The sequence below is a fragment of the Nelumbo lutea genome, chromosome 3 (assembly GCF_056320005.1).
Source record: "Nelumbo lutea isolate HS-2025 chromosome 3, American lotus-T2T, whole genome shotgun sequence".
Classification (NCBI taxonomy): Eukaryota; Viridiplantae; Streptophyta; class Magnoliopsida; order Proteales; family Nelumbonaceae; genus Nelumbo; species Nelumbo lutea.
The window spans coordinates 22956575-22977920 of record NC_142686.1 but is presented as its reverse complement, the minus strand read 5'-3'; the positions used below and the strand labels follow the sequence as shown (position 1 = coordinate 22977920).

Below are 21346 nucleotides of genomic sequence, written 5' to 3'. Positions count from 1 at the left end.
CTTAGATTTGAGGTCACTATATCACATAGAGAGTGAGAGAAGAAGAAGAAGATAAAACAAGATTGAGGTTGGAGAGGAATCGGATCTTAGATATGAGATCTATGTTTTTGTTGCCGTTGCAATTTTGTTGTTACCGCCATTGCCGTTGCCATCGCCATTTGTTGGTGAACACTGGATCCTCCTCCTCCTCCTTCCTTGCTTCCTTTTTCTCTCTCATTTCCTTTTTTTCCCCACTTACTCTCCTTCCCTTATTTCTTTTCTTTCTTTCTTTCTCAGTCGAAAATGTAATCTATCTTTCTCATAAAAGACTAAAAGTTTAAAAGAGTAACAAAAGTTAACATATAAACAATATTTGCCCTAATAATCCAAACCGCCTAAACTGTTTGACCTAGACAATCAAACTGCTGACTTGGAAGCTGATGGCCACAACGGTTCCATTTTTAGCTTGATTTTTAAAACCTTGTTATATATCACATGGAAAGACCAAAACTTCATTTGAAGCATTCCCAAAATTCAGTGCTTTTGGTCTTTTCAGGTCTTTTTGCACACACACCTTCTCATCTTTCAGACTTTTGGTTAGCAAACAGAAAAATATAGATTTTCGGTCATTTGAACTTGTCAAAGCCCCAAAAACTGTGCTGAAAGACTTATCAAACACCACCTTAATTAACTGACTTTTACGACCCCAAAATTATTAAATATAGGCCCAAAAGATGTGGGCTTTGGACGGATTGGGCTCAAGCTTACTAGTCGTGCTTGACGGTCCAAGCTTGGTCCCTATGTTTTACATTTAGGCTGTGTTTGGTTTGAAGGAAAAAATAGGAAAAGGAAGAGAAAGGTGGAGAAACATTTACAAACCTTGTATAATTTTCCCTATCTTTCCCTACTTTTTCCTTCAAACCAAACATAGACTTAAGGTTGGGCCTGGGTTGGCCCCAAGCCCGGCCCAACCCACCCAAGTTTCACCTTTGAGCCTACCGCTTGTGCTTCTCTCGAGAACGGACCCACGTAACCCGCAGTCTTACCTGAAGTCCTCAATTCTGTTCCTGTATCTTCTTCCTTTCGGCAGCCATATACCGGTCAACCCTAACCCTAAATTAATTCCATGGCGGGAGACGAAGCGGAGACTCTGAAGAGGCATCGAAGATCTCCCGACGAAGGAACTGAAGGGGTCTCGAAGCGCCGGAAGCACAGCCACCGACACCACCACAGCAGTAGCGGCGGCAGTCATCATCGTCATCACCGTCGTCATTGCTGCAACAAAAGTGACAATAACAGCAAACATGAAGAAGGCGACTTCACTTGGCCTATTGCTATTGTCCCAGCCTCTAATTCATGTCCAGATGACGAAAAGGAAGAAGGAGAGATTCTCGAAGAAGTAGAGGAAGGTTATCAAATTGGCGATGTTGCAATAGTAAAGAAGAAAACAGACTCTGATATTGAGTCCGGCGAGATTGAGCCAGAAGAAGTCGCTGACAGATCGGATAATCGAGGTCGTGATTCGGTAAGTGCAGATTCCCTTTTGTTCATCTCGTTTTCCTTTCTAAGTTCGGTTCTAAAATCCAAAGTCTGGTTTTGTTACATACTATTACCTGTTGACTTCGTTTCAATTTACTTTGATATTGTTGGGACTTTGAAGCCCTTTTCAGGGTTTTATTGCAAAATTCGTTAGAACCTTTGTTTGCTTTTTTCCTTTGTCACTAAAAGGCAATTCCTAAGAACCTATCTTTTTTCTTTTTTCTCTGTTCCCTAAAATTGGTTTCAGTTTTAGAAGTTTGTCTGTTACCATGTTCTCTTATTGCTATTGGTCGTAAATTAATCGCCAGTTAACCAAATTCAAGTACTGCGTTACACATTTTTTCAGGCGAAGTTTCTATAGGCATTTCCCGAAGATTGATGGTGTATAACGAGTTTTTAAGATCTGTTCCCTTTTTTATTAATTTTATTTTGAAATATAGGAGCTATCCTTAGACTTTTATGTGCTTATATTGAACTGTAGAAGCTATCCATAGAATTTTGCTTGTTTATAAGATTAAACATTTTCTGTTAATGCTGTTTATTTTTTTCTGCTTTAGGAGAGATTTGGTGAATGGGACTTCAGTTCCGGTAAATATCAGGAAGAGCTTGAGCTAAATCATAATATGCTGACAGAGAATAGTATAGAAGATAATGCTCAAAGTTCAAAGGCCTCCAAAGATTACAAGGTTCATAATACTGTTTCGGTTTTGGTTGGGGATAGGAGAGACAATGTTGAGTACCAGCTTCATGAATGCTCTGACAGGAAAGATGTTAAGAGCACACTTTCCAAGGTTGATATTCTTGGAAATTCAAGGACTGAATGTCTGGTTTTTTATCAGAGAAACCATGGAGAGGCAGAAATTGATGGGTTAAGTTCTGAGTATGAAGCCTTCAAATCCAGAGAGAAGGGAGAAGGGAGACATAGTTGCTTGTCCTCCAGAGATGACATGCTGAACCATGATAATGGGAATTTTAATCACAAATTTCATGGAGAGGATGAAAGACCTCATGCAGAGCCTATATCCTGTCCCAAAGAAACTGGAAAGGAGAAGGGTTGCAGGAATGTTCAGGAAAATGTGTCAAAAAGGCATAATAGGTCAAGATCTCCAATCACTAGAGAATATGTGGATTCAAGCAAGAAAAGAAAAATAGATGATCAAGGGGCTAAAACTGATTTCTGTGGGGAGACTGAATGGCGTGATTCAATAAGACACAAATCAGAGAGATCTTTGGAATTGAATGACGCTGACAGAATTGATGCAGGGCATAAAATAAGATCAATCTTTCTATCTAATGATTGGTTCCACAAAAAGGTCCATACTAGGGACAGTTCAAGGTCTCATGGTCGTTCTAGAGAGAGAAGATCCCCATCCTATAGCATGTTGCAAGAGAAGAGTAAAACTGATTCTGATCATGAAAGAGTGGTTAGATACTGTAGTGAGGACAGACATAGTAGTAGATACTGGGTGAAGGACAGGGAGCAGCAGAGTAGCAGTTACAGAAGATACAGTGGGCAAGATAATAGGCATGGCAGTAGAGAGACAAGAAACAAAGATAGGAATAGGGTTAAGGAGAGAGATAGAGCTGGAAAAAGGGATCCAGACTGGGATAGGAGTATGGAAAGAGATAGGGAAAGGGATAAGGAGAAGACTAGAAATAGGGATAGAGAAAAAGGCAGAGGTAGGGAGACCCGGTGTGACAGACCCAGCAGGCATAATTATGATGGACATGAAGATGACTATCATGACCAAGAGATGTACAAGGAGTCCAGGCATTCAAAATATGATGAATTGGAACAGCGGGATAGAGTAAGAACAAAAATTGCACCAAAGGTATCTAATTTCATGAATGGTGATTGCGAGGGACATGAACAGAAATTACAAAGGTTGGGGTTCTTAAACATAATCATTTAATTGTTTCAAGTTTCTTAGGTTGAATTGTATTTGACTTCATTTACATATTTCTGTGTTCTAGAGATGAAGAAGAAGATTATGAAGATAAGATTGCATTGCAACTTGTAGACCAGGAAGAGGAAGATCTTGACAGAATTAAGGAGAGCAGAAAAAGAAGACAAGTCATTTTAGAAAAGTATAAACAGCAGCAATTACAACAACAGGTTCTATCTCATTCTGAGAGCTTGGGTAAAGGTATCTTTTAAATAATATCCAAGTTTACCTTAGGAAAATTGTATTTGAAACTCAGAATTGGCGTCTCCTTGATGCTTTAATCTCTTTCTGTCTGTCCGCCCTCATGTTTTTCTCTGTTCACTTGTTTTTTATGATTCTGATCTACTTTCTTTTGCACTTATACTACCCTTTGAACCAGAGGAGGATTATCTCAATGTTGAGAAGCCATCAGAAAAGCCACCCCCTCCAAAAACTGCTGTTAATGTACTCCCTGAAGCTGTTGAAAGTGTGAACGAAAATTCAGATTCCTGTGCAGTTGATGTGTCATTTTCTGTTGGAAATTCACCACTGCAAAATGGAATTTTGGCTCATAAGAGGACTTCTGGTGCTGTGGTACTGGGAGATGGTTCCCCAAAGGTTTGTTAATCACACCCCATGTATACATATATATGACCCCCTACATTCATTATTTTTTGGGCTTCCATCCTGAAGTTTGTTAAGCATGACTCTGCTGCTTCCTCCTTTTATTTAGTTCATTCTCTATATATTTTGTCTTGTATATCAATTGAGAAAACTATTTGCCTTCAGCTTCTAATGCTGCACCTACACATGTAACTGTTTTATCAATCTGTGCAGAGTGAGAGATCAGATGATATGTTCTGTGACGATATTTTTGGTGAGTCACCTGCTGGAATTCGTAAGCAGGTAATTACCAAGTCTTCTCTTCCCTTTTTGATTTTACTGTTTTTATTGCAGCTTTTGTATCTAAAGTAATATCATAACATAGCTTTTCTTTTTAATTTTACTTGTAGTTGCTCTTTTCCACATGCCCCTTTAGAACGAACTACAACTGTTGTAGCCTTCTTATCCTAGCTTTTCAATGCCCATGTAGGTTGGGGCAGGGACTTTATTATTACCTTTTTTAATGTGTACCCATCGTTGACAAGATTGAGCAGATGACTTGACTATGCCAAAGTGATACCAATGAATGTACCATTGAAATGGACTTGTTTCATGGAAGTTGCTGGTTATAAGGTTATGGTGGAACTGTCATGGTGTTCTTATAGTTGTAATTTTCATCTCTAAAAAGTAAAATTTGCATGTTTTATTAACTATTTACTGTCTTTTCTGATAAGCAAAAGAAACTAAACGGTGGATAATTACAAACAGTAGCATTTGAGTTACATAGAACAAAGAAGTACACTTAGAGTCTCAAATCTGCTAATCCCCACACTAAGCTTTCCTGGTTATCCCTGACTATGCTAATGTGTCTGCCTGTGCACTTGCTGATTTTGGAACCCATCTGAATGAGCTATGCAGAGTGTGTGCCAGATGATGTATATTTCAGATAATATGTCCAGGGAATTTCCTCACATCAAATCCAGCTTAGAATGACTTGGCAATCTCCTCCTATTAGAATATCTTTCTTCTATCCTTGTAAGGTTACAAGCTTCAGTCGTTATAATAAATAATAATGCCATTATCTCAGCCTTGAGTTGCTGATTCTGATTGGCCCTGAATATCTGAGCAGTATATTGTCAAGATGATCTCTTACTGATCTACCAATGCTTTCCATTCCTGAGTTTCCGAGGGTGCAACCATCAAGATTTAGCTCTAATTTCCTTCTTCTGAAGCCTCCCATTGTGCCTGGCTATTAGGAACTCTCAGCCGAAAGTCCTCAATTGTTTGTCAATGTCTTATCATGCCATCAATGTATACTCTTTTAAATTCCTCACAAGCCAATGCCCAATGCACTACTCTCACTGTTAGGATATCAATGAAGGTGTTGATGTCTTTCTCTATGTCTTCAAGCATCTTTGCATTTCTCCCCAAATTCTGCACAAGATGGCTGCTCTCATACATTCTGATAGGATTTTTTAGGTTAGATTATCAAAAATGAAGTTTAAAGTTATTATACTACAGATAATTATGTATGCCAAATATAATCGGGTCTTATTGGGTCAGACCTGATAAACATGATTAATGATCAGTTTGGTTCTGGATATGGTATTATGAACCCTATATGTTCTGGTTTGGAGCTGGGTCTACATAGTTTCCTTATTGGTTTGGGACTGGGTCCACACTGTCCTGGACTATACCCCACCCATTGACAGCTCTGATCAAACAAGGTCCTGGGTGTGGTTTACCTGAATGATTTGATTGCTGATTGTTTAATGGAAGATCTTGTTTTAGATAAATAGAAATGGACAGATGCAATTCATGCTGTCAACTCCAATTAGATAAATAGAAATGGACATGCATGAGCATTCCAGCGTTCAAACTTTAATTTTAAACTTAATGTTTAAAAAACTATTAGCTCAAATTTAAACACATAAACATAACATATAAAACATATCCAAAGTAAAAAAATGCAAAAATAAAATAAAAAATAGCATAGAAAACATATTCAAGGATGCCAAGCTTTTAATTCCTTTAATTTTTTTTATCAGTAAAGAAGGATAAATTTTATTAAAATGAAAAAAAAAAGATTACAGCCAGCAGGAGAACACAAAACACAACAATCAAAAAGAATTACGGAACTGCCCAGAATAGATCTTGTCTGTACACTCCTTGTTTTGCTAGCGAGTCAGCCATCCCATTTGCAGTCCTAAAGCTCCCTTGCTAAACTTTCAATCTCTCGCAAGGAATGTCTATAAATCAAGGAGCGTTACCTCTGAAACTGAACCAAGAAATCGCCAGTTTTAAATCTCCTTCAACCTCCAAATTTTTAAAATCTGCTTGTTTGGCAAGTTCTAATCCCTGCAAAAGCGCATGAAGCTCAGCCTTTATGGAGTCACCTGCCCCTATAGGTCCTGAATACATAGCCAGAACTTTGTTTGTTGAGTCTCTGAACCCACCCCCTATACCTGCCAATCCCGGATTCCCTATGGAACTGCCATCAAAGTTCAACTTTAACTTATTTGCACAGGGGGTTTCCATTTCATCACCATCTTTTCTTTCCTCTTAGTTGAACATGCCACTTCTTTCCAAGCCCACAGGATATCAGCCACAGAGAAGCTTTGGAACAGCACGAGTGTTGTTATCCAATGAGCAACTTTTATCTTTACAGCTTCCACCAACTCTTCCTTTGGTCTGCATTTGCCATTGAATATTCTTGCACTCCTTTCCTCCCAAATCGTCCATGACACAGCTGCCCTCGTTGATTTCCACATTGTTCTTCCCCTCTTTGTCGGCTGCCTTAGGAAGTTTGGATTGAAGAGGCTCACTACATCCTGTGGGCAGTGTTTTAAAAGCACAAGGACCAATTTGCGCCTGAGGCGCAACACACAAGGCGAGGCGCGCGCCTTTTTAAGAAAGGCGCAAAATTACAAAAAGAAGCTAAAAAATAAAAAAGTCAGAAAATTGAAAAAAATATTAAATATGATGTTAATAAAAATATAAAAAACCTATTATCTAAAATTAAAATACATAAACATAACATGTAAAGTGTATTCAAATGAAAATTTAAAAAATAAAAGCAAACATATAAAGCATTTTCAAGCATGTAAAACCCACAATCTCTTTTTTTACTTAATTGCATTGCTTCAAGTAGTTAATATGATGTAATACATATTGCATTTTTTACTCTATGAGTCGCCTTTGTAGCACGCCCCTTGAGGCAAGCCCGAACAAGTCTATGTTAGGGTCTGAAATTCTTATTATGTGAGGAATAAGAATTTTAGACCCTAACATAGACTCGTTCAGGCTTGCCTCGAGGAGTGTGGTCGGGGGTCCAGGGGCGGAGCCCCCGGCCCAGTCATTAGACTAAAAAAAACAAAAAGCGCAAAATTTTAAATAGGCACATGCCTGGGCTGAGGCACAAGTCACATCAGGCGCACGCCTTTTGAAAGGGGTGTGCCTAGGACCTGGGCGAGGCGCATACCCCAAAATGTGCCTCGCCTATGCACCTAGGCGCACCTTTTAAATCACTGTTTGTGGGGAGCTCCACCTGCAACCAAACAGAGAGCAAATAGACTTCCAAACAAAAAGCACATAAGGACAGTGGATCAGTAAGTGAGAGAGGGATTCACCATTCACAAAACAAAGAAAGCACACATGAGCGGAGAGGCACAAATGAGGTATCCTCTTTTGAAGCATATCACAGGTGTTCACCTTTCCAAGGAACATCTTCTAGCAATGAGTTTGAACTTTGGGTGGAATGGGCTTACTCCAAATCTCTTTCACCGGGAAATCCTCTTCCCCCTAGAAGAATGCACAAGGGAGTTAAAGAATGCAGCACAGAAAAAAGAGCCATTGGAAGAAGTGGACCAGACTCTAGTGTCCTCCAAAGATTGGACTAGAAAAGCTGATTTGAGGTTATCAAAAAGGCTTAATAAGCTTTCACATTCACAATCCCTTAGACCTCTCTTAAACCCAAAGTCCCAACTCACACCGGATTGAGAAAAGGTGATGAAACTTGAGATAGGTCTCTTCTTATAGTCAGAAATCAAGTAAAGATCGGGGAAAAGAGAACAAAAAGGAGAGTCACCCCACTAAAGGACTTCCCAGAACAGACCTGGAACCACAACCCACATCATATCTAATGAAGTTAAGAAAAGTTGGATATACCTCTTGAATTGCTTTCCAAGGAGAGTTCGGGGTTGATGTCGGAGCGACCTTTGCATCCCAACCATTATTTCTTAGCCCATGAATGCTTTCAATAACCTTGTGCCATAGCCTGTTCTTTCCAAAGGAAACCTCCAAAGCCATTTTCCTAGCAGCGAAGCATTCTTGTGAATTAAATTCCCCAACCCTAAACCTCCCTCTTCTTTTGTCTTGCAAACTTGTTCCCACTTTACTAGATGGTCTCTATTTTCATCCCCGAGCTCCCAGAGAAAGTCCCTCATTTGTTTCTCTAACTCTCTTGCTACCCTCACCAGGACTCTAAAAGTGGACAAGAAATAAACTGGGAGGTTCGCTAATGTTGCTCTAATTAAAGTTATCCTTCCACCAATGGATAAGTATTTTCTCTTCCACATAGCCAATTTCTTCGTAAATCTCTCCACCACTGTTTCCAAAAAACTTCTGATCTAGGGTTAACATGATTTATATCTTTCATTCCTAATTCTACAAGCCGCCGTTATAACAGGCTCCTCAAAGCAAGCTCAAACAAGTTCGTGCTAGGGCCTTGAAATTCTTAATCCCTAAAAAAATGATTTATAATTTTAATTATCTTTTAAAAATATCTTTTATTGGGATGAATGGATGAACAACATTAGCAAAATGCCAAAAAGGGGGTTCTCAAAGCTTCGGTGAGCAAGCAAAATGAATGAGAATTATTAGTAAAATGAATAACATAAACATTTTGCTAATGTTGTTCATTCATTAATCCCAATAAAAGTTATTTTTAAAAGATTAAATTATAAAATCATTTTTTAGGGATTAGAAATTTAAGACCTTGACATGGACTTGTTTGGGCTTGCCTCAAAGGGATTGGTTAGGGGTCTGGGGCTGGAGCCCCGAGCCAGCCACCATTCCTAAAATACACCAAAAAGTGCCTTGCACCTTGCCTCAAAGGGCTGGTACACCTTGCACCTCAGCCCAGGCATGCGCCTTTTGAAAGTGGATGCTTTGTTTTTTTTCCACATTAAAATGTACAATTGATGTGGAAGTGGGCTGATTGTGTTGCCAGTAATTCTCAATTCTATTTTTTTTTCTCATGTGATTCCGGAGGTTGTACCTTGTCTCTCTTCCTGTATTAGCTGATTTTCAATTTTTTGGCTTTTGCAGGGGAAGGGAGATGGTTTACAGATTGAAAGGAGCGGCCTTCATGACAACTGGGATGATGCGGAGGGATACTACAGTAAGTCTGATCAATTTCTTTCTTTCCTTTGTTTTTCTTCAGCAGATGTAGGTGGCTGAATTTTTATGGCCCAGGCTTCTAATTTGATTTTTGATGGTTCTCTTCATTTTTCCATGCTTGTTTTGCATAATCTTGTGGTCCTGGATTTCATCCTTTCTGTACAGGTTACCGATTTGGAGAAATTCTTGATGGTAGGTATGAAGTTACTGCTGCTCATGGAAAAGGTGTTTTTTCTACTGTAGTTCGTGTGAAAGATCTCAAGGCTGGGAAGGGTGATCCAGAAGAAGTGGCCATCAAAATCATACGCAATAATGAGACAATGTCTGTAAACTTGTTTTTCTCCCATGGATATTGGTTCCATTTGTCATAAATTATTGGATTTCACAATCATTTGAAAAATTTACTATTGCCTACCTTACAGGTACAAGGCAGGCATGGAAGAACTTGTCATATTGAAGAAGCTAGCTGGTGCAGATCCTGAGGACAAGAGGCATTGTGTTCGTTTTCTCTCAAGTTTCAAGTACCGGAATCATTTTTGTTTAGTTTTTGAATCTCTTCATATGAATCTACGTGAAGTTCTTAAGAAGTTTGGCCGTAATATTGGACTTAAACTGACTGCTGTGAGGGCATATGCAAAGCAGCTTTTTATTGCGGTGAAGCATCTGAGAAACTGTGGTGTTTTGCATTGTGACATAAAGCCAGATAACATGCTGGTAAGTTATCTTTTTTGTCACAATTCAGATGCTTTCTTGTATAATTTCTTACCATTTTATCATTGCTGATTATATAGGTGAATGAAGCAAAAAATGTGTTGAAGCTTTGTGATTTTGGCAATGCCATGTTTGCTGGTGAAAATGAGATTACACCATACTTAGTCAGCCGCTTTTATCGTGCCCCTGAAATAAGTAAGACTTTTGATTGAGTCATTAGAAAGTTGTTTTGATTGTTGGAATAATTCTTCTTACTTGAAGTATGTGGAGTCCTAACATTGCTTGGGTTTTTAACATGTGGATTTGTATCATGTTGCTCCAGTTCTTGGTTTGCCATATGATCATCCAATGGATATTTGGTCAGTTGGTTGCTGTTTATATGAACTTTATTCAGGGAAGGTACTTTTTCCTGGTCCATCGAACAATGACATGCTTCGCCTCCATATGGAATTAAAGGGCCCTTTTCCTAAGAAGATGCTGCGCAAGGTTAGGTTTGGTTTGAATTCGATCCAACATTGTTCATGTCGGATCCGATCCGATTCAAAGATCTGATCGGATATGATAGGATTTGGTTTGAATTCGAATCCTATTGGTAAGTCGAATCTTCGGATCTGATCCATTCCAACTTGTTTTTTAATTAATAAATTATTAAAAGAAAAATAAATTATACTAATTTAAATAAAGTAAAAACAAAAAATACAAGTTTTTTTTTACTTATTTTCATCATATATACATGTTTTTTATAAAAAAATAAATAACATAACAAATTTATAAAAATATATTTATAAATAAATAACATATATACGTATTATATATATTTATATTTATAAATATATAATACATATCGGATCGGATAGGAGGGGTGATCCTAATCCAATCCGAAGATCTGAACAGGGGCGATCCAAATTCGACCAAATAGGATCCGAGCTCAGATTAGGTCATGATCCGATCAATTTGAACCCCTACTTTTGCTCTTTTTCGGGTTAGTTTGTGTTGTTTTAATTGATTCGTTATTATGTAGCAAGTTTTGAGTAATTGACTTTAGCTGCCTTCCATATGACATCAATGCCATGCAATAATTTATCTAGACCTTTTGTGTCTTATTTTTTTGTCATCAACATCAAAATATGGATTTTATTATTTGGTAAGATAAAATGCACCTCATTTCAGAAGTTAGAATGAAGGCAGAACAAACACATCTTAAAGTTGGCAATTTGCAATATTGTTGCTTCAAATATTGGACTGTAGCCCTGTTGAGCTTTTGCTGATCCTACTTCTATTTTTTCCTCTCTTATCACAGGGTGCATTTACTGATCAGCATTTTGACCAGGATTTGAATTTCCATGCCACAGAAGAAGATCCTGTTACAAAGAAGGTGAGTATTTTCTTTTTGGAAATGCAGTTGCCAATTTATTGTTGATTTTGGATTTAACAACTGTAAAATGTCAGTTCACCTTTATGTTGACTTTGTTTTCTGTAAATTTGAACAAGTTTTCTAATTTGTTTTTGCAGATGGTAAAGAGGCTTTTTCTCAATATTAAGCCAAAAGATATTGGTTCCTTGATTACAAGTTCCCTTGGTGAGGATCCAAAGATGTCGGCAAATTTCAAGGATCTTCTAGAAAGGATATTTATATTGGACCCAGAAAAGAGAATGACAGTATCTCAAGCATTGAGTCATCCATTCATCATTGGCAAGTGAACAAAGATGCTGATTTTCTGACTCCAGAAATGATGTTAAGCTAGATAGATGTTATTGGTCTCACTTTTATAGATCACTAATCATTGGGCATTTCCCTGTCTTTTTATCTTCTCTGTGTTGGACCAAGAGCATTTATCAGAGAGTTATTGCATGGATGAAGTGCGAAAAAGATAAAATGAAGATGTTTGGTCTGGAGACCATCCTTCTTGGCAGTTCTTTCAGTGGGATATTTTCAGTCTATTGTAAGATAACTCGCCGAAGGCGTTTTCATCTCTTGTAATCATTCTTGATAATGGCTTTGTGAAGATTTGTGACATTTATTCTCCCCTTTAAATTTTCTTTTGAACTTTATAGTTCCCTGCAGCCTTGTGGAGAGATGCATTTGAAAATTCCTAAGAATAAAAGTAGTTAAATTCTCTGTGGTTGTAAAAAAAATGTGTTTTTGATAGCTAGCTTCCTTCTCTATTCAGGGGACTGTTACTAGAAACTTGGATATTTCATTTTTTTGGTTACTTTTTGCTGCACTTTGTGTTTCACTTATCCATGTGAATTTGATTCTGGAGAGTCTAATTATATTTTTCATTCAGGGTTTCTTCCAGTGCTGAGGCAACGATTCAGTGCTTTAGATGCTTAGAAGGCAACCAGAAAGAAGGTATCCTGGTTTGTTTATTAGGTAGCTTACTGTCACACAATTGAAACTAAATGACATAATTGTAACTGTAAAGTTGTTGCTTTGAGCTGTTGTAAAACTTTAATTCAACTTCAAAATGGTACTAAAAATCAAATGGTCCGTATTTATGTGGCCAGCAAAATCTTTACCCCATTTCTTTCATGGCTAAATATAAAAATAGAGGTTAGTAATCCACAGTATATCAAGATATATACTTTATCAGTCTATCTATCAAGTATATATATATACACACACTTCAAGATAGTTACACCACATATTTTGAATGTTTCTTCTATTTACCCTCTATATTTTCATAAAACCCCATTACATCTGATCTATCCTTTGATCATTCTGGAGGCTTTTGCACTGGAGATGATCGGTTGCACTGCTGTGGTGAACTGTAGTTTGGTAAGTGTTTTCCCCTAGTTTTTGAATAATGTTCATTAACATGTTCTGTGCTTTTCCATTTCTTTTGTTTCACCATTTTTATTAATAAGGTACAGTGACAGCAATAGTGAACTTATGGTTGCTAAGTTATCTGGATTTGCCTGTAAGTATTCTACTTCTCATCTACATTGTGAACTGCCCACCTTAATGTGGTTCAAGTTATGGTTTCTTTCTGATGGTAAGTGCCATATGCACTTGTTCTTTAGAGTTTTCTGTTCTCTATTTTCTTTTAGTAAATTCTCTCAGTCTGATGGTAATTGTCAATTCCCCCTTGTGTGTGCCCATCTTTTGTTTTTCTCTTAATGGAAGGGTTTTATTGCTTAGGAAAACCGTTTCTGTATTAACTTATCAAAAAAACCTGCCTGTGGTTTGAGTTCCAGATATCTTGGTTGCTTGATTTCTCAGTTTAGGGCTATACTAGCCTGATATTATATAGAATAAGAGTGGGGCCATGTTTGCTATAACAGATTGCAATTTGATGTGCTTGCATATGCTAGCCTTGATGCTTTTCTCATTTTTTTATAGTTCTTTTATGTGCTTTTGTCGAGCGCCAGTACTTGCCTACTCTAGTAACATATCTTATATAAACTTAATTTGTTGTTTGTAAATTAATTTTGCAGTATATAGATGTATCATCTGATCAATGATCCGTCTGTTGAAGAGGCTGTTCTTGTTAGTGGATCCCTTTCATCCTTGGGTATATGGTGGTGCATTAGGGATTATGTTGTGATAAAAAGAGGAAAGTTCAGTTAACTGATGTCGTAATAGCCTTAACACAATTTTAGAAATCAACAACTTTTTTGAACATAGTTCACAACTTTGTCAGATGGTAAAATGTGAATCACGATTTGTTGAATGACTCTATTATAATACCATCTAACTGGGCTACATGGCGAATGGTGGGTTCAGGTTTCCTTTTGTGCTATATTGTGTTTATGCAGTATTGCACTATAACACCAATTGACATCGGGTTATATTATTCTTCTCTTCTGATTGGGAAGATTAAACTGTTCTTTGAGAAGAATATAGAATGTTAATATGAGCTACAAATGGATGCTTTCTTTATATATTTTTTATGATTGTAAATATAAGTTTATATTCAAATTTTAGGTTTAAAAGAATTTAATTTCATTTAAGACCGGATGCCCGGCCCGACATACATAGACTGGGTATACAAGGCAATAACCAGAAACTCCTCAATATTCCTCCATGAGGTGGATTATGAAAAACCCTTTTTGAGTTTGATAGATATTTTTCCATGTTCATACACAAGTTAATGTTTATCCAAGCAGTAATTCAACGGTTCACTTCTAAACCATGAAACTGGTGGGACTAAAGTGATGTCTGGTTTTTTTAATTCTTTTGATTGGAATGATATGGTTGTGGCCAGCAATGCTGTAGGGGGCAGAGTGTTAGGCAGTTGAGATACAAAATGTGCAAAATATGTGTGTACCAGAAATGCATATGCTGAGATGGATGAGAGGAAAAGCTAGATAGGATAGGGTAAAAAATGAAGTCATTTGAAGGAACTTAAGAGTAACTCCAATAGGTGATAAAATGAGAACAACTAGACTAAGATGGTGTGGTCATGTGCATAGAAAATCATCTACAGCACCTGTAGCAAGAAGCGATCTATTGCAAATTGAATGGGCTAGAAGGGATAGGAGCAGACCAAAAAGGAAATGGTAGTTGTTAAGGGGACTCCTAGGTGATAAGGTGCTCATGGAGGGTCACCTCTTTTAATTGCCAAGATATTTTTTTAGTGTTCTTGGATACTTTTATATTCTTAACCTTGTGAGGTTATAATAACAAAACAGACATTATTAAACTAAATTTTTTGGTTTTGAGTTAAAATACTAGTTTCTTTTTAGGGTTTTACTATGATACTGGAAAGACATGATACCCAAAAAACTTGTATAACCAACCAACTGGTATCACAAAAGTGGTAACCAACCAGGTGGTATTCATCAAAATTCATTGGGGGAGGGGTTGATTGGTCAAAGCTCTTCTGTTATCATACCTTTCCGGCATCATAGATTTTCCCTTCTTTTTTTATTATTTTTCTTATTTGTTAGGGTTCAATCAACATGTATATTGTCTTGGAACACTTGAAGACTACAAAACCTGAACTGATAAGCAAGGAAGAACTCAAAAAATTGTCCTAGGACAAAAAAAGAGGCTGAGCCCCTCTTTTTTCTGAAATTTCTTTTCTTTCTTTCATTATTCTCATGAATATGTTGATTTTCTATGTTTTAAATGATGTTTATACGTTTTTTATGAAGATTATAGACAAGTAATGGTGAAAGATGGATGCTGCATGCTGAAGCTAGGGAATTACCCTGGAATCCATAGATTTTATTCAAAAAAATAAAAAATAAAAAACATCGCCGAGGTGACACCTATGTGACAAGGTGCCCCCCTGCCCCACTCTTTCGCCTAGTCTTGCCTTGGCGGCTCGAAATCTATTTCCTGAAAGTGAGAAATGATTTAAGAGCTCAGGATTCATGTGGTTGACCATATAATTTGGATAAGATTTAGATGATGCTTTCAATGGTGGTGGTGGTGATTGGAAAGATACTCAATGAGTCAACAGTTGATCCAAAAAAAAAAAAAAGATACTTAATGGTTCTATTGATTTGTAGAGTAACAGAAACTGCATTTTCAGTTTTTCACTTAAATCCTCAATGATTGAGAGAAGCTCTGTTATTAAATCTTTCATGGATTGACACTTCCTGTGAATGCATATTATTACTTTTCTTTTATTTTTTTCTTGTTTTTTTCCCTCTTGTATCAAGTTCCTTGTGTGTCTTTTATTTATCCTTGCTGTGAATGAATGAAATGCACCGCATTTGCTTAATCACACAAATGGAGATAGTGGCACTCCTTTATCTCTCTTCTTTCACAATTACTTCCTTCTATCTCTTTAAATTTAATGGCTGTCAAGGTGGTGGTTGTGTTCACTTTGTTGAGCTCATAGCACTATATTTGTCATTGAAAGCTGTAATTGCTTCCTGTCTATTTTGCTGCTGGTTGAGGTGAATCTCTCACCTCTCCCCAGGCCGATTGTATTGATATTTTACTGATTCTAATAAAATTCACTTATCAAAAGAAAAAGCTGTAACTTCATTAATTTGTCTTCCATTAGAAGGGGCATGCAAAGGTCTTGAATTTTAGTTCAATAGAAATCATGCAATCGCCTAGTTGCGTGGTTATTGAGAAATTCGATTGGGAAAAACATCTTTAATTTGTATTTTTTTCCTTCAACAATAAAAAGTCGTCCATAAACAACAGTGGTGACTTAAGATAAGCATACAGGGTGACCTACGTTCCACATGAGTTGTTCTATGTGATATTTGGCTTTATTAGGATGGTGAGAATACTAATAAAGGTTGATACATAAGCCATCAAGGATGAAATTAAGTTTATGATTCAAAAAATGGGGGGTTATGCATTCGGGTTTAGTTTTGACTCTGAGGCACCTTAACTCTTTTAGATATCATGATTATGCAAAACACTATCTACACACTTGAGGTCAGATGTCAGAGTTTTAATTATAACAGGACTTCATCTAGGATTGACACTTGGCCCTCCATGATGTATTCTAGTTGTTGAGGACTTTAACTGGTGTTTGATAACACTTCTCAGATGTCCAATGTTTAAAAATCTTGCTTTTTAGACATGTGATACATTTGCGCTTAGGTCTGAACATAAACTTTAATAAGATAAAATAGGTCTGAAATGGTAAGACATGGCCCGATCACTCAATGTGGTTAGATGATTTTCAATGCCTAGCCAAAGCCCTAAAGACCACTAAAGGTTTTTGAAATGACATGCGTTGCCCCTTTTAAAACCAATTCAAGCCCTAAAGAAAACACCACCTTCTGCCATTACCATCTACTTCGCGTCTTCTTCAGTGAGAACTATGGGCATCGACAGTGATGGTGGTGTTCTGTAACGTTAGGAGGTTGAAGAGGTATGATGGTTCTACTGAATATTGTCATCTGAGAAGGAGTCTAAGGAAGGGAGATAGAAGAATAATGAGTAGGAAAATGGGGGGAGAGACAGAGAGGGCGGGGGGGGGGGTTACCGCCACTAGGTCAGTGTTGATGGCCACAGTGCAAGGGTGAAGAAGAGAGGTGGTTTGGGTATCTCCATTTGCCATAGGAGGACGAAGTTGTTTCAGTTACTTGGGTGATTCAGGTCCAGGTTCGATGAAGAAACAGACGAGGAAGAGCACCCTCCTGTTTCTAGGGCCAAAATAATAACAAAATAGGCAATTGTTAGACGTTAGAAGAACACCCTAACATAAATGCTCTTATATTTTGAACATCTGAAAAGGCATGGAATCTACCACTTTTTAGACCAGACCTGGAAAATAATATCTTGACTTCAGAGTTGACAAATGCCACCTTAATATGAAATATTAGTTGTATCAATGATTTATTAAGGCATTTTTAGGTGCACAGGCAAGGTCCAGGCATAACATTTCTATGCACTTAAAGTTCAGGTGTACATGTTTGAAAATTTGTGCATTTTTTCTTCTGTTCATTTTTTTGATGTCAGACAGTTGGGCAAAGCCCCTGGGTCCTGACCAAGCCCCTTGATGCAAGCCCCAACATGTCCAAATAGTGTCATTCATTAATACTAGTAAAAGATATTTTAAAAAAATAAATTAAATTATAAAATCCTTTTTAGAAGGATTAAGAATTTGAGACTTTGATATGAACTTGTTTTGGCTTGACTCACAGGGCTTGGTCTTGTAGAATCAAGAATTCATAATGTTTAACATCACATTAGCTATTGAAGTAATGCAATAGGGAAAGAAGATACAAAGATTAAGAGTGCTTAAATATGTTTTATATATTATGCTTAATTTTATTTTTAAATTTTCATTTTAAATATGTTTTGTATGTTATGTATATGTATTTTAATTTTAGATAACATATTTTTAAAGCATTTATTTTAAAATTAGGTTTATATTTTTAATTAATATAATGTTTTACATTTTTAGTTTTTTTGAACTTTTAGCTCTATTTTTTTTTGCATTTTTGCTCCTTGCTTTAAAAAGGCACATTAAAAGCGCACGCCCATGGGTGCGCATCGCCTCATGCCTTGGGTTCAAAAGCAGTTCTTTTAAGACTGTAGAGATGCCCTCAAATCAATAAGAATATATGCAATGCGAACATGGTAACCATCTACAAGGGCTATCCCCTTAACAGCTTTTCGGTATTGAGGAATTTTGAGGCATATAAAGCTAGAAAACAGTGGTGAAAAAACATGAGTTCAAGGGTGTGGTACTTCAGCCACTTGAATGGCTCTCAAGCTTCTAGTCGGAATTTTGCCCCAGCTGTCCATGTTTTTACTTTTAAGCCATTCCATATAAGAAGTGTTATTTTCACTCTTTTTCATTAAATGTCATTCCTTGTACGTCGTCACCTTCATAATTTCTTAATGACTTGAGCACCCAAATGCTCACTGATAAAAAGAAAAAGAAAAAGCACCCAAGTGCTCACCAAATGTGAACCAGCAATGGAGTTAGCAGACTGAAGAGTCTGATTTCTACTTGCAACTCATTTGTCAAATGCTTTGCTTCCCTAATCCGGTGCTCAAGGTGTCATGAACCTTTTGATTTTCAACCAGCATTACTGTTTGAAATCCTCTTGTATAAACAAGGTGCCATCAACCTTTCACCTATGAACCATGAAGCACTGCTTGGAGTTAAAATTAAGTGCTTATTTTATTTTTGCACTTTCACCTTTGCTTCCCTACTCTGGACCACACCATTAAATACTTATTGGTGTTTGGGAAATAAGTGCTTATTTTAAAAATAGAGGTTTATTTTTTAAGCCTAAATTTTCAGCTTTTTTAAATGCTTAAACGACAATCACTTTTTCAATTTTTTTTTATCAAAACTGTTCCCGTTTAATTTTTATAATTACATTTGTACCCTTAGAATGTAAAAATGTAGAGTTTCTTCTCCACTGAGTGTTTATTTCCTTTGCTCTTTGGAACATAGGTTCAACTTGTACCGCACAGTGAGGGATCATCCGAACCCAAATCGTATTCCTCTTTGTAATGATCCCAGTTCGAAGGTAACACAATTGAGGAACCACGAAATTGGCAGTTCTTTTCTCTGGTTTGTTTTACGGGTGGCTTCTTTTGTGTCTCCGGCTAAAGTTGCGACTGCTGGCTTATCACTGTTGCATAGTCATTAGAGCGTGTAATGAATGTGAAAGACCGTGTACAGTGTTTACAGAGAAGCATATGTGACATGCGAGCAAGGTTTAGCTGAAAACTTTGGCTGTTCAGCGCGTTTGGCTCATCTGAATTCGGTGCATGCTCTATTTAAGGTTTCACACCATGACTAAACTACCCAAAAATAACATGTACACTTTCCTGCTGTTGTTTAGGAAATTGGATTCAATCAGTTCAAAGTCCATTCGAACAACCATTATAGCCTTGCATGGAGGATATCTCCCTGTGAAATAAAGAAAAGAAGTACACAGATATTCCCGATGCAAGGCTGTAAAGATTGTTTGAACGGTGTTCAAAGGGGCCTTGTGCTGACTGAAGCCGTTCTCGTTGTTTAGTCTTCAGTTATCAACAATAACTCTTTCCCGCAGTAATCAATAGCGTGTACAGTGTTTACAGAGAAGCGTGTTCTCCATTCAGATAAGCTTTCTCTATCTTGATGACAGGAGGCTCATGAAACAACAGTGGATTTATAGGAGTGGAGGAGGAGAAGCTCTGAACTCATATATATATATATATATATATATATACACAGAGAGTCAGTGAGAGTTACGGCATTACGTTGCGGCTCTTTGGGCTGTGGGATATTTTTGCGGGTGACGGTTATGTTCTGACCACCAAACACTTATTTGAAAGAAAATTGAGGACAAATTCCCTGTTGTGTATAAATACTCCCTGTGACGGTTATGTTTTTAAACACTTATTTTTAATATAAATACTCCCAAACATGTCTTTTATATAATAAATAAAGCTAGAAATGAAATGGATAAAAAACCATCTGACACCAGGGTTGGGGGGTTAAGGGAAAGGGGATGGGTTACCACCTGTTGTGTAGCCCCATGAAGCGAAAAAAAAAAAAACCATCTGATATTGATATGATTCTTTTCTCATTCTCATGCACACACAGCAAAAACAGGAAAGAAAGCTAGTCCCAATAGTCTATAAATTCCTTGAGACTGTTAAATATCCAATCCAGTTAAATGGTCATAAGTTAGTCAACTGACCACTCACTTGAGCACCATTTTGATGGCATCGTTAAAACCATGGTTTTCAAAACCGAATCGGAAAAACTGGGAACTGGTCCATTTTTTCCAAAAATCAGATTTTTTCCCCAAAACCGTTGATTTTGGTCAACGAACTGTTAAACCGGGTGGTTAACTATCTGAATAGTTTTTAACGTTTTTATTTTTTTGAATTTTTTTTATTTTTTTGTTAGAATGGGCTGAATGCTTGGTTCAAATGGTCAGACCGTTTGACCCAGTAACCGGACCCCTGACCGGTTTGGTTTTAAAAACATGGTTAAAATATTATGACATCTCCCTTTCATTATATGCATACTAGTTGCTTTAAGCAGTGTGCAATGGAAACACTGGATTCATGTAAAATGGAAACCTCCCAAACGCAATGCCAAAGTTACGTTTGATGCTCTCTATGTGATCAAGTGGGGAATGTGCTGTGGGTTGTGTTGCTAGGAATTGGATGATACATCAGTTGGGAGTATTAGCGAAACATGGGTATTGCCACGATCAACATGGCTGAAGGCCTGAAGCATGGGCAGCTTTATTTGCCCATAAAGTTGCTTTAAATTTCACAAGCATGGTTATGTTAGAAGCTGAATCGAAGCTTATTACTGATTGCCTTAATCGCAAGTCTGAAGTGCTTTGCACATTACAAATGTCATCGAAGCTGGTCACAAGAACTGCAACGACTTTAATCTGATGAGCTAATACTGAAGCTAATCAGGCCGTGGATTGGCCATGTTAATGTTTCTGCTGATCTTTCTAGTTCTAGGTGATAGAAGAACTATTGTGATTGTGGTATAAAGAGCCAACCGAATGGCTCTCAGACAACATTACAGATGCTGTGTAATGATGATAAAGAACTATTGTGCATTATGTGTTGTGTATTTGGTGCCGGACGAGTATGTTTTTTACTTGTATGTATGTATAACATATGAATGTATGTTACTTAAAAGAATGAAAATAAAGATGCAGATAATGCGTCAATGAAATTGGGTTTCAACTTTTTTCTATTCTGTTCAAATGCACGTATCTTTATCACTGTCTCATGCAATGTTTTAAAAAAGGGTAAATTTCTTAAATTACCCTTATGGATTAGC

General features: G+C 37.2%; 1 protein-coding gene across 9 annotated transcripts; it reads left to right on the top strand.

Moving 5' to 3' along the window:
* The first annotated feature begins 994 nt into the window (after nt 1-994).
* On the top strand, nt 995-19977 carry LOC148863595 (uncharacterized). 9 transcript variants are annotated; one of them, XR_016110021.1, is made up of 17 exons: nt 995-1504; nt 2076-3403; nt 3493-3665; nt 3844-4061; nt 4281-4349; nt 9375-9447; nt 9612-9768; nt 9869-10160; nt 10238-10352; nt 10480-10643; nt 11458-11532; nt 11670-12100; nt 12446-12510; nt 12886-12936; nt 18992-19067; nt 19223-19325; nt 19674-19855. XR_016110021.1 is itself a non-coding variant. In XM_088978592.1 (12 exons), exons 1-12 carry the CDS (start codon nt 1106-1108, stop codon nt 11856-11858), a joined length of 3252 nt encoding a protein of 1083 aa, XP_088834718.1. In that variant the 5' UTR covers nt 995-1105; the 3' UTR covers nt 11859-12174. The 9 variants fall into 9 exon arrangements, 1 of the variants encoding a protein (XP_088834718.1); XR_016110018.1 differs by having other exon boundaries at nt 18992-19325; nt 19674-19977; XR_016110020.1 differs by having other exon boundaries at nt 12446-12531; nt 18992-19325; nt 19674-19977.
* The last annotated feature ends 1369 nt before the right edge of the window (nt 19978-21346 follow it).